The following is a 12,211-nucleotide window of genomic DNA, read 5'->3' on the forward strand; positions in this document are numbered from 1 at the left end:
ACCAAACCAAACCAAAACACTCCAAAACATCAAAAGGTGAAAGAAGCCATGTGTTGTGGTGCATGCCTGTAATCCCAGCACTCTGGGAGGTTGAGGCAGGAGGATTAGAAGTTTGAGCCCAGTTAAGGTGACTTAATAAAATTCTGTCTGAAAATTTTTAAAAAGTGCTGGGAAAGCAGCTCTTGGGTAAAATCCCCAGTACCTCCTCAAAAACAAAAAACAAAAACCCAACCCCAAAACCCAACAAAACAAAATAAAGATAAATAAACAGAAGCACCAGGAGGAAAGTACAAGGAGATCAATTAAAATTTAATTTTTATGAAGACCAAATAATTCAGCTGGGCTGCTCAGGTCTAAGGTAATGGGAAACCTCAAGAACTGTAATACTCAAATCTGAAACTTGTTTCTGCCCCAAGGTGACCATGCCAACCTCTTTCCAAAGCAGAAGGTAGCCAGACATACACACACCTTTAATCCCAGTCCTCAGGAGGCTGACAAGAGGCTCACTGAAAGTTCAAGGCCAGCCAAGGCTACACAATGAGTTCAAGACCAATCGAAACTAAACGCTGAGACTCTGTCTCAAAGAATTCCAAACAAAAAAGCAAAGTGGAGGGTAAACACCCAACAAGCAGTAGATGGGATGCCTGGTGATGGAAGCCAGCCTCAAGCCTGCAGAAGTCAGGGTTGGCAGCACCTAGGGAAGTGGCTACAGTGGGACTGAGGGCCCCACCAGCACCTGGAAGACGGGTACCATCAGATGGCCTCTGGAGCAGAAGGGAAGCAAGAGTAATGTACCAGCAAAGCAACTTGGAATATGAATTTCTTGCCAAAATATCTGCTGTTTCTTGGGTATAAGTTATTTTCTGCAAATATCTTTGTGAAAGTCATAATTTTAATTCTCTATGTATTACTTATGCTACTACGTTAACTTAAGAAATTCAATGTGTAGTTTTAAAGTCAGTAAGGTGCTAAAGCAAACAGGAAAAGTACTGCTTGTCTGAACAAACAATGCTAGACTATTATCTAACATATAAATAATATCTATTATAATTCTTTCAAATTTAAAAAAAGTAAAGAGGAAAAGCAACTACACTGAAAACTTCCATGTATCTACTGGCACTGAGCTCATTGCCAAAGTATGGGAGAAAAGAGGCCAGCAAAAAAATGGTTAATGCTGGCCTTAAAAGGAGGCGGCCAGGCCCAATGAGCAGGGCCCTGGGAGCCTATAAAGCCAGCCCAGTGCTCCAAGGGGGCCAGACTGCGCCTCTAATGGCCACAGGCTTCCTGGGGAACCTTCCCACCAGCCTCCCCAGGCGGGGCTTTCTTCTGTGTCTCCTGCTGCTCTCATGCTCAGCCTTGTTGACAGGGTCCCAAATCCAGGATTTCATTGTTGCAGACAAATTCCAAGTGTATCTCCAGCAACCTGCTGAGGGAGGGGAACATGAGAAGGGTCTCTCCAGATTCCAGATGGCTCAGGGAGGCCCTGCCTGTGACCCAGGTAAGCCTTGCCCCCACCCTGGGTTCTGGGGTTTATCCACAGCTGCAGCTCTGAGGCTGAAATGGCAGGATGTCCCCTAGGGAGAGCAGCTCAGGAGCTCCTACCCTCCAAACGGGAACCTAGGGTGGCTGCAGCAGAAGCTGTGTCTTTTATCCAGTCCAGCACTCTGCCGGCTCTGTTCAAGCCAGAATGTGTCTCACTTGAGGCTCTGCCTTGTACTGTGGTGCAGTACTCCTGCCAACCCAAAGTGCTTTAGAAAGACATGGGCCGGTACACTCAACGGAAGAATGGCCTCCATTTCCTAGGTCAGGACAAGTGGGAGAAGAGATGAAATTATACCAAACTATTTGGTGTCCTTCTTTACCTGTAAATTTATGGCTGAGGGTCTGCTCACCTGCAACCATCCTTGTACTATTTGCCTGAGATGCTCCAGGGTTCCCACATTGAAAGAGCAAATCAGAAGGCTAAGTAGTTTAAAAACAGATACTAAAAACAGTGGCCTTGAACCTTGCAGACAGACCCTGAGAATAGTGACACTTACACTGCTCGAATTGGAAGACAAAAACCACAAAGTAGCCAATACAATCAAGCCTACCTGCCCAGTTCCTCCGTAATGGAACACTTTCAGAACAGCTGGGCTTCTCTCTTTTTTCTTTCCTGTTTTTTTTTTTTTTTTTAGGCAGTATTTTTGAGAGGTCAATAAATTACTAGCCTGCCCTTGTACCACTTACAAAAGATTCCTAATGATCTCATAGGGTAAAATGAGACCCCCAGGCCAGCGATCTCTTGCTGGGAGGGGTCATCCTGTGTAGCAACCCAGCCTTACCTACTAGATGCCAGCACCCACCTCAGCTTTTCTGACTCAGTGCCTCCGGAGACTGCCAACATGCTATTAAGAACTCTGGCCATGCCACAGAGAACTCCGGGTTGCAGCAAGTGTGGCAGGTGACAAGTAGCTCCACATCCATTCTCATACCCTCTCTCCACTGCAAACAACTGAAGGAGGTTTCCTCTACTCAGTTTCTAGGTTAAAACAGTATTACAAAAATGTTTTAAGGTTTTGTTGTTGTTGTTTTGGGGGTTTATTTGAGGCGGGATCTCACTGTGTTACCCAGATTGGCCTCAAAGTTGTGATCCTCCTACCTCATTCTCTCAAGTAGCTAGGTAGCTAACAGTCCCCGCTTAAAACATATTACAAATTTCAGTAGTTTGTTAAAACATTGTAAGTTAAAAATGTTTAACTTTCTTTCTGCCCTCCATCCCTCCCTTCTGTTTTGAGATGAGGTCTCTCTGTGTTGCCCAGGCTGGCCTTGTTTTCTATACTCAAGCGATCCTTCTGCCTCTGTCCCTGAGCACGTGGGATTACAGGCATGCACCATTACGCCAAGCTAACACTATTTCCTGACCATTCTTATTCCTTATTCTCTGTCTTTCATTCCGTGTTATGAAAAAGTTTTACTTCAGCACCTAAGCTTAGTACTAGTCTCACAGAAAAAGCTAGATTTACTTTGCCTATTTTATTCGAGACTGCTGATTCTACCAGGTTTTCTGAATCTATTGCCTTCCAGAAAAGCTGGGTTTTTCCCTTCCCATGCTATTTCACTTCCCCACAGTGGCTGAAATAAATTTTACTTCCTGTGCTGACAAACAGTAGTTTTCCTAAGGTTCCCATGCCCAGTGGCCACGCTACTCAGCATGCCTGCTATCTAACTGTCACCCAGTGCTTCAGGGGATGAGTCATAGCTGTCTCCAACTTAGCCAGGCAACTCCTGTAGCTCTGAGCCAAGAAAGCAGATTTTCCACATTCATTTCTTCTGCTTCAGCCCAGGGACACCATCTCCCAAGATAATAAAGCCAAGAGCACTGCCTTCCCTTAGTGCTCAGGGGGTCCACCAGGGAGGCTGCAAGCCTTAATCCTTTCCTGTTGCTCTCCCAGGTGCCCACACAGTGAGGAAACAGCTGCTGCATCCCAAAGATGCTGCTGCAGACCAACTATACCCACTCTTTCAGCTTCTGCAGCTGACAAAACCAAACCATCACAGAGCTCCCCATAACAGCATTTCCTGCTATATAAATGCCTGGCTGTTAAAAGAGAATTACCTTCCTCTCTAAAGATGGAACTGTTGTTTGAAACCAATTTCTGTGACCCTTTTGGCAAATCCTGAACGTGGGCTGGTAAAGACATGGATGTGACCTCCCCAGCCCACATCCTTGATGTGGAGATCTACCCAGGCACCGTGCAGCTGGCAACCACCAACAGTACCTCCCCAGAACTCAACCTGTCCCAGCTGTTGCTTGGCACCGCCGTGGTGAACCAGACAGGTGACCTCTCCGAGCACCAGCAGTATGTCATTGGCCTCTTCCTCTCCTGCCTCTATACCATCTTCCTTTTCCCCATCGGCTTTGTGGGGAACATTCTGATACTGGTGGTGAATATCAGCTTCCGTGAAAAGATGACGATCCCAGACCTATACTTCATCAATCTGGCCGCGGCAGACCTCATCCTGGTGGCTGACTCCCTGATTGAGGTATTCAACCTGGATGAGCAGTATTATGACATTGCTGTGCTCTGTACTTTCATGTCTCTCTTCCTGCAGATCAACATGTACAGTAGTGTCTTCTTCCTCACCTGGATGAGCTTTGATAGGTATATTGCGCTGGCCAAGGCCATGCGCTCTAGCCTCTTCCGCACAAAGCACCGTGCCAGGCTCAGCTGCGGCCTCATTTGGATGGCCGCTGTCTCAGCCACCCTAGTGCCCTTCACGGCTGTCCACTTGCAGCACACTGAGGAGGCCTGCTTCTGCTTTGCAGACGTCAAGGAAGTGCAGTGGCTGGAGGTCACCTTGGGGTTCATTGTGCCTTTTGCCATCATTGGGCTCTGCTACTCCCTCATCGTCCGGGTGCTCATCAAGGCTCACAGGCACCGAGGCCTACACCCCCGGAGGCAGAAGGCCCTCCGAATGATCTTCGCTGTGGTCCTGGTCTTCTTCATCTGCTGGCTGCCAGAGAATGTCTTCATCAGTGTTCACCTCCTACAGCGGACACAACCAGGCGATGCTCCCTGCAAACAGTCCTTCCGCCATGCCTACCCCCTGACCGGCCACATCGTTAACCTTGCAGCTTTCTCCAACAGCTGCCTGAACCCCCTCATCTACAGTTTCCTTGGGGAAACCTTCAGGGACAAGCTGAGGCTGTATGTTAAGGAGAAGACAAATCTGCCGGCCTTGAACCGTTTCTGCCATGCAGCCTTGAAGGCAGTCATCCCAGACAGTACTGAGCAGTCAGACACAAAGTTCAGCAGTGCTGTGTGAGAAGCCTTGCTGGAAATAGCATGTGCTTTGGCAAGGTGGGCAGCAGGCATGGTTGTGGCGCACTCCCATATCTTGGTGCTGTGGTGAGTCACACCTGCTGGACACAGCTTGCTCAGGTCCTCCCTGGCCTTGTCCTGCTCATAGACTTGCAAGGGACCAAGCACTCGTGACTGCAGGTTGCATGGCTCTGGCCTCAAAGGGCACGGGAATGGCTTGTAGCTCGGCTGTCTCTGCACATACTGTTTCCCCAGTGGAAAATGATTCTGCTCTTGACCAACAACAGCCAAAATGAAGAGGGTGATCCCAGTGAGAGCACTTGGGTAAAAGGGAAACCTGCAACATTATCAGTGGCTCTGGGGGAAAACAAAGTCTGGAGATAGAACCCACCTAGTGATCTACACTGGATGTTTCCCGTACATATGAATGTAATTCATTACACATGTAGTAACCTGCATATCCTAAGCTGAAGAGGAATAGAAAGAAGTGCTCCTTTTGCACACACCCTGAGCATTCTTATCTCTTTGCGTGCTGCAGCACTGCCCCTAGCCAGCCCTCGAATGTCAGCCAGGTAACCCTGGGTGCTGAGCTGAGAAGGCCCTCCTTTAGCAGAGTGCCTGCCCATCTGCCCACCTGCCTGGAGATGCCCACTTTGTTGCTATATTGTTTACAACAGTCTGCAGTTCCCAGAGTATGGGATGAGACTGGGAGCCAATATGAAATACTCTGCATGTACAGTTGAAGAATTTGCCACTACAATCGTAACACTGGGGACAATAATAACGATGATGATGATGACATAAACAGTTCTCATTAAAATGTAAAGAAAAGAAAAATGCTAGTAATGTGTAGTGTTTATCAACAAAATGAAGTCATGTGCAGAGTCTTCTAAAGGTATAAGCAGCTGCCTAGGTGGGGGTGAGAAGAGGGCCGAGGGGAGGGGCCCTCAGATAGAGCCACAGGATCAGAAGGACTCCTTTCTCACAAAGGAAAATATGCTTGTAGCCTCACAAAGTTCACGGGTCACCCAAAGAACTTGCTGAGGGCAATATCTAAAGCTGGCCAGCTGGGCAGTACCTGGTGCTTCCAGGAGGTCTCATAGGCTGCAGGCTGTCATTGGGTGCTGTGTCCTTGGGCACCAAATGCATTTTACTACAAATGCAGAGACAGGGCTCAGCCCTGCCCAGGTGTCCCCCCACAACTCCTGCAGCTCCTGCTGTAAGCAAGAGGGCCCTGACCTGCTCTATCCCAGATAACTCTCTGCCACGCCCAGAGGGCCCTGACCTGCTCTGGTCAAGGAACTCAGGTCTCTAGACATACATGCAGGAGCTGAGGCAGGATGTCTCAAAGGAGAACACAGGTGACATGTAAGTGACAAAGACGTGACCAAATTGGTTTTAACTGTTTTCATGTCATTTTCTACTTAAAGTTATCACACTGATTTTTATTTTTGATAAGAAGTTTATTTATGAATAACTTTAAGGGAAAAGGTAAGTTTATTTAAAGAAAACATCTAAAGGCTGGTGGGAGGTACGTACCTGTAATCTCACACTTGGAAGGCTGAGCCATGAGGATTACTGCAAGTTTAAGGCCAGCCTAGGCTACATGATGAGTTTAAAACCAGCCAAAACTACATAATGAGACCCTGCCTCAAAACAAAACAAAATTTGGAAAGAGCAGGTGGCTCCTAGACCAAACTACAGTAAGCTAGAGCCTCATTCTTCCTCTCTTGCTCCAAGGTTCTTGTGGGTGCAAGGCTGTGCGCTGGTGGGTGGGGCAGATCTGAATCTGACAGTTGGGAGATGTCTGGGTTCTCGGCCCTAATCACTGTCAGTGCAAATCTCTGAGATAGTATGGTCTTCAACTGTGACCCCAAGCAGTGACCTCCAGTACTGTGCATTTCTTAAGCTGCGCCCAGGAGGGACACATGAAGACTCCTTCAGGATGATCCCCACAGATCAATAAGCCCAGCATAGGTGGAAGACCAGCACATGTGGTACTGACCTGCAGAACACCCAGGGTGGCAACAGCTGCCATATGGACACTGAAGAGCCCCTCCCGTTGCCTGAGCTGTGCTGCGAATCAAATCTGCAAGGGTGGAAACCTCATTGTGCACTGTGCAGGGGCCAACCCCTAAGATACCTTTACCCCAGCTCTGTACTGTGTACTATGACATGCTTAAGGACAACCTAGTGGTCAGAAGCCTCAGGGTACGATGACATGTGTACTGTGACATGACTGGACCACGTGGTGTTTCTCCAGGGTGCCCAGGGACGCAACAGTAGTGCCCAGACTGTGGCTGTAAACTTGACAGAGTAAGGTTCTGACAGGAATAACACTTGATCAGAGTTCCCTTTGTGACCTAAGTGCTGGTGACGGGAAGCCCGGCAGCTCAAACACAGGCAGACAGCAGGGTTGGCCCCACTTCACAAGCATCCGAACACATGAAAAAATATCTATCACCATCTGTGCCCAGCCCTGTTTGAAAAGTGGGTCACACAGATATTCCAGGCATGCAGACATTGGAGACCTGATTTTTTTTTTTGGAAACAGGGTCTTGCTATGCAGTTTGGGCTGGCCTTGAGCTCACTTTTGTAGCCCAGGTTGCTCTTAAACTCACAACGATCCTCCTGTCTCAGCCTACAGAGGGCATGCTGGGATTACAGGAGGGTGCCATCATACCTGGCTTGTGACCTTTAAATTTTAGCTCTGCCGGGGAGGTGAAGGGGGGCAGACAAAGAGTAAGACAAGGAGCTGTTTAGTGTGTGGTCCTTTCCACATCCTTCAAAGTAGATACTATGTGTATCACTTAGAATAAACCAAGGCTGTGACTGTCCAAAGCCTTAGTGGTAAGTCCAAAACCTAGCACCCACAATACATGGCAAAAGCACCCATTTGGGAATAACAAAATAGAGAGCATTGGGCACAAAAAGGTCAGCCAAGGTCACTGCCTTCTCTTTTCTAAGCTGCATCACAAAGCACTACAGGGAAGGCAAAGTGGAGCTCTTCCCTGAAGGACTGAAGGATTGCTCTGCTTGGGCCCAACTAGAGATTCAAAACGGGGACACATTCTTTTGCAGCAAATTAGCCCCTAGGGCCACTGTTTCTTCTAGTCCTCAGGACCTCAGAAGGAGCCTACTGGCACATTCCACCCCCAAGGCGCATTCCACCCCCAAGGCCACTCCTCCCCACGCCACAAATGCCACTGTCTCTCCCATGCTGGCCCACCCTGAGACTTTTGACCACTAGGTTGTCCTTAAGCAGGCTTGTGGGTGGTGGTGGTGGGGTTTCAGGCCACATGGGGTTGGAATGCAGCCCTACTAACAGAGAAGTGCTGCTGGCCTGTGAAAGTGAGGGTAGAGCTGCTCCAAGGCCAGTGGGTAGCTGGCTAGAGAGTCAGGCGCAAGCAAAGGCCCCACTCACAGAATGGGACCCTCTGGGTTGGGCCCAAGGCGGGGCCTTCTGGAATCTCTTTGGGCGGAGGTGCTAGAGGTCCCAGAGCTGTGCCTGGTAGACAGGCAGAGCTGAGGGAGGCTGCAGGCCCCACAGGGCTACGGGCACAGCCTGCCCAGCCTTCTGCAAGCATTTGTCTGGGAGCTGAAGCTAACGTAATTATTTTTGGCAGGAACACCACAAGATAAAATCAAGGCGTTTTAATTGCTTTGTTGTTTCCTGGTAACACAACTCTCCCCCTTAACCTAAACTGTTTAAGCCCTAGGATTGCTGGAGAGTAGTAACTCATAAGCACATGGAAATCACTCGGGTAGCACTGAGTATAGCTCCAATGCTCTCTGCTTCAACTCTTCAGACCATGTCCCCTAACTCTGAACTCCAAGCTTCACTGGCAGGTGCCCTTCAGGAAGCTGCCTTCTGTAAGAGGGTGCAACTTTAGGGTGCTCAGGGCTGAAGGTGGCCAGCATAGGCAGGGTGTAAAGCAGGATAGAAATACGGATTTTAAAACTGTATTTAATGTAAGGCTCAAATTGGACCTGACTCTCCCAGCCCCCAACCTGTTTGCCAGCAGAGACACTGTTCTTAGAGAGGACTCAGCTCAGCACTGAGGCTGTCATCAGCAAACACAGGATGTCATACAGGAGATAAGATAGGACAAGGGATCTTGCAGGTCCCGGCTATCTGGAGACATCCAAAAATTTTTACACCTGATGCCTCAAGGACTCTGCCCACTGAGGTGCAAGACAGCCAGAGGACTTTGACCACTGATGTTTATTAAAATCTTCCTAATGTCTCTTGCCTTCTTTCAATCCCTCCAAAAGGCCCACTTCTCTTGGTCCCCTATACTTGGCCTTTTTGCTTTCTGCCAGCACCCAGGCACAATAAATTCCATACTATGTTGCCTTTACACAAGCCAGGTAGTCTCAGCCTCTTTGGCATTCCTTACACTTAAAAATCAAACAAACAAACAAACAAACCCTCACCCCACCCATGGCTTCAGGACACATAAATTATTCAGGTACTTTTCTCTTCCCTGGGAGAAATTCCTGAAAGTATTAGTCATAGCAGGTTCTGAAAACTGCTATGGTCCTGTGTTTTTCACCTGTAAATGTGCTTTCTGCATCCTCAAGGAAGCAGCAGCTCTCAATTTCAGACACACAATCAGCTTGCATTCTGATACAGCATAGCAGACTAGTAACCTGACAGCCAGTAGGGTCACATAGCCTAGATCACCCATCACACCTCCAAGACCTCATAAATACCTCCAGTTCTGGCACATAATGCACCCCTCTCTCCTTTGAGGGCCTGTACTCTTTCTGAGTGTGAACCTTTTAATTTTTCTCTAATAAAAACGCTTCTTACACCTCTTCCTGGCTAGTCCTTAAAAACTGTTTTTCTTCCATGGAAGTCAGTAACCTTGCAAACTTATTCTACAAAAAATGTGTGCGAGGTTTCTATTTCAGCTTCAGGGAGAGCTGATCCTCTCACTTCAGATCCTATCCAGTAACGGGGTGGTGGGGGCAGCAGGCACTGAGTGGGAAGGGATCAGTCTAAACCCAAGACTTCTAAAGTAAGACTGTGCCTGTGAACACATGTGTGTATGCACAGGCATGTGTGCTGGACATGTATGTCCGTGTGTGTACAGTGAGTGAGCAGCACAGCTTTTCACATATTCTCTGCTCTGTCTGCCCAGATGCTGGGTACTAGCTCTGGTCTCCACAGGGCTGGGAGACACTGGCTGTGCCTGGAACATGTGGGTTACTGAGAGGTTTTGAGAAGATGACAGGTCACACCCAGAGGACACAGGAGACGGCTCAACAGATTACCACTGGCCAAATCTGGGATAATCAGAGCACCAGGATAATTAAAAAGAGAAAATAATTATAAGCTATTTTAAAAATAAGAACACATGAGCTCATGGCAATAATAAATAGATAAATATAATTTAAATAAATAAATACAATACAATAAGAAACAGGAATGAATGAGAGTATAGACACTGGCTGGTAGAGAAGGATGCTTTGGAGATCATTCCCTACAGCTTTCTCTGTGAGAAGGTACACATAAGAGCTTCAGAGGGGCTGACGTCGGGCACTTGAAGGGGAGTGGGCACCCACAGAGCCTACCTTATATCCCAGAGACAAGACAGCCCTGGACCGAGGAGTGACATCAACATTGCATGAGAAGTCTAGTAGGACACCAAGAAGGACAGGATGCCTCTTGTGTACTTCTGTAAGGACACACATCCAAATCTTATCAGAAGCAAACACCAAAAAAAATCCAGCATGTTGAAGACAAACAGTGTGTACTAAAAATGTCAAAGACTACCATGTGTTCATGGATATGGTTATGGATGCCTATAAGCCCAACAGTGTGGGAGGTTGTGACAGGAGGATCACAAATTCAAGCCAGTCTGGACAACTCAGTGACTTGGGGAGATCCAGTCTGAAAAAGGCATGGCGAGGGGTTGGGGATGTAGCTTAGTGTGAAGAGCTGGGTTTAAATCTGGTAAGGGGTTTAATGTCATGAGACATATAATGCTGGAGCAGCTGCTCCAAAGTCAGGAGAAAAAAAAGAGGCAACAGATTCAACATAGATCCTAGATGGGATGATCTAACACAGAAAAAAGTATAAAGGATATCTGGAGCCAGGTATAATGGCATTCTGTGATATGCACGACTCAGGAGGCTGAGGCTGGAGGACTGCAAGGTCAAGCCCATTGTGGGTAACACAGCACTGGGGGAAACAAAGGATACTCCGGAGTCAGTGAACAAACTTGTAATGACTAAGCAGATTAAAGGATTCTATCAATATTCTGTTTCCTGAGACTGATAACTGTGTTCTATTAAGCAAAATAACGCTATTAGTCTTAGGAAATACCCATTAAAATAGTCAGAGGTAAAGGATATGATGTCTGCAGCTGCCTTTTTTTTCTTTTTTTTTGTGGTCCTATGGCTTGAATTCAGGGGCCCTCTACTATTGAACTATCCTTTTTTTAAAAAAAATTTTTTTTATTTTAAAGGGTAAAATTAAACACAACAAAACAGAACAAAATAGAACATAAGAAAGCAATGTAAGAGATATAAATTTCAAAGCTAGATGACCAGAGATCTTCACTATCTATCATATTGTCTCTTGTTTTCTTCCAAATAGTTGTCCATGTCTACTCACATAGAGAATTCATACAAAACAACATAGTGTAAAACTGATCGGAACAGAATGAGGAAGGTGATTTAGGTCTCCAAAACCAGACAACAGGGCAGTCACTAATGGCTACTGTAGTGTCTAGTGAGCTATCCTTTAGTTTTTTTTTTTTGTTTGTTTGTTTTATTTTGAGACAGGTCTCCCTGAGTTGCCCATGCTGACCTCAAACTAGTGATCCTCCTGCCTCAGCCTCTGAGTATGTAGGATCACAAGCGTGTGCCACCATGACCAGCTGTGACTTACCCTCATACAGTGGGAGGGCACATGTGAAAACAACGTAGGCACAAGCAGGCCAACAACCACTGAAACAATGGGCCAAATGCTAAGAATACCCACTTCAAACTTATGGACCCAAAGAAGTGAAAAGAGGTGTTCAACCAAATGTTTGCACATAGACGTTCACAGCAGCACTCTTCACAACAGCCAAGAGTTGAACAAGCTAAGTGTCCATCAGATGCAAACATTCAGCATACCACACACCAGAACATCACTTAGCTGTAAGAAGGAGCACAGCGCTGGCATGCACTACCATAACAATAAGCTTTGAAAGCAAGTTCAGTAGAAGAAACCAGGCACACGAGGCCATATGTGAAGCCCATGGAGGCAGGCAGAGGCTATACGGCTGGGGGAAGGAGAGTGCCTGGAGTTTTCCAACAGAGGGCAGAGGCCACAGTGCTATGACCACTGACATCACTGAGGCATACATGGAGGAAAGTGAGTCTGAGCTGCATGTATCTCTCAATACAAC

At 47.2% G+C, this 12,211-nt stretch overlaps 2 protein-coding genes across 4 annotated transcripts in view; one reads left to right on the plus strand and one right to left on the minus strand.

Annotated features, from left to right (window-relative positions):
- Positions 1-12,211, minus strand: part of CUNH7orf50 (chromosome unknown C7orf50 homolog) — a 116,535-nt gene that overhangs the window by 72,256 nt on the left and 32,068 nt on the right. The window lies entirely within an intron of this gene.
- Gper1 (G protein-coupled estrogen receptor 1) lies at positions 1,268-5,642 on the plus strand. Its single transcript, XM_005003736.4, has 2 exons — positions 1,268-1,498; positions 3,435-5,642. The coding sequence occupies exon 2, from the start codon at positions 3,682-3,684 to the stop codon at positions 4,807-4,809; it is 1,128 nt and encodes a 375-aa protein (XP_005003793.1). The 5' UTR covers positions 1,268-1,498; positions 3,435-3,681; the 3' UTR covers positions 4,810-5,642.

The sequence above is a fragment of the Cavia porcellus genome, unplaced genomic scaffold (genome assembly GCF_034190915.1).
Source record: "Cavia porcellus strain 051 isolate PalLab524CR breed Dunkin Hartley unplaced genomic scaffold, mCavPor4.1 scaffold_23, whole genome shotgun sequence".
Classification (NCBI taxonomy): Eukaryota; Metazoa; Chordata; class Mammalia; order Rodentia; family Caviidae; genus Cavia; species Cavia porcellus.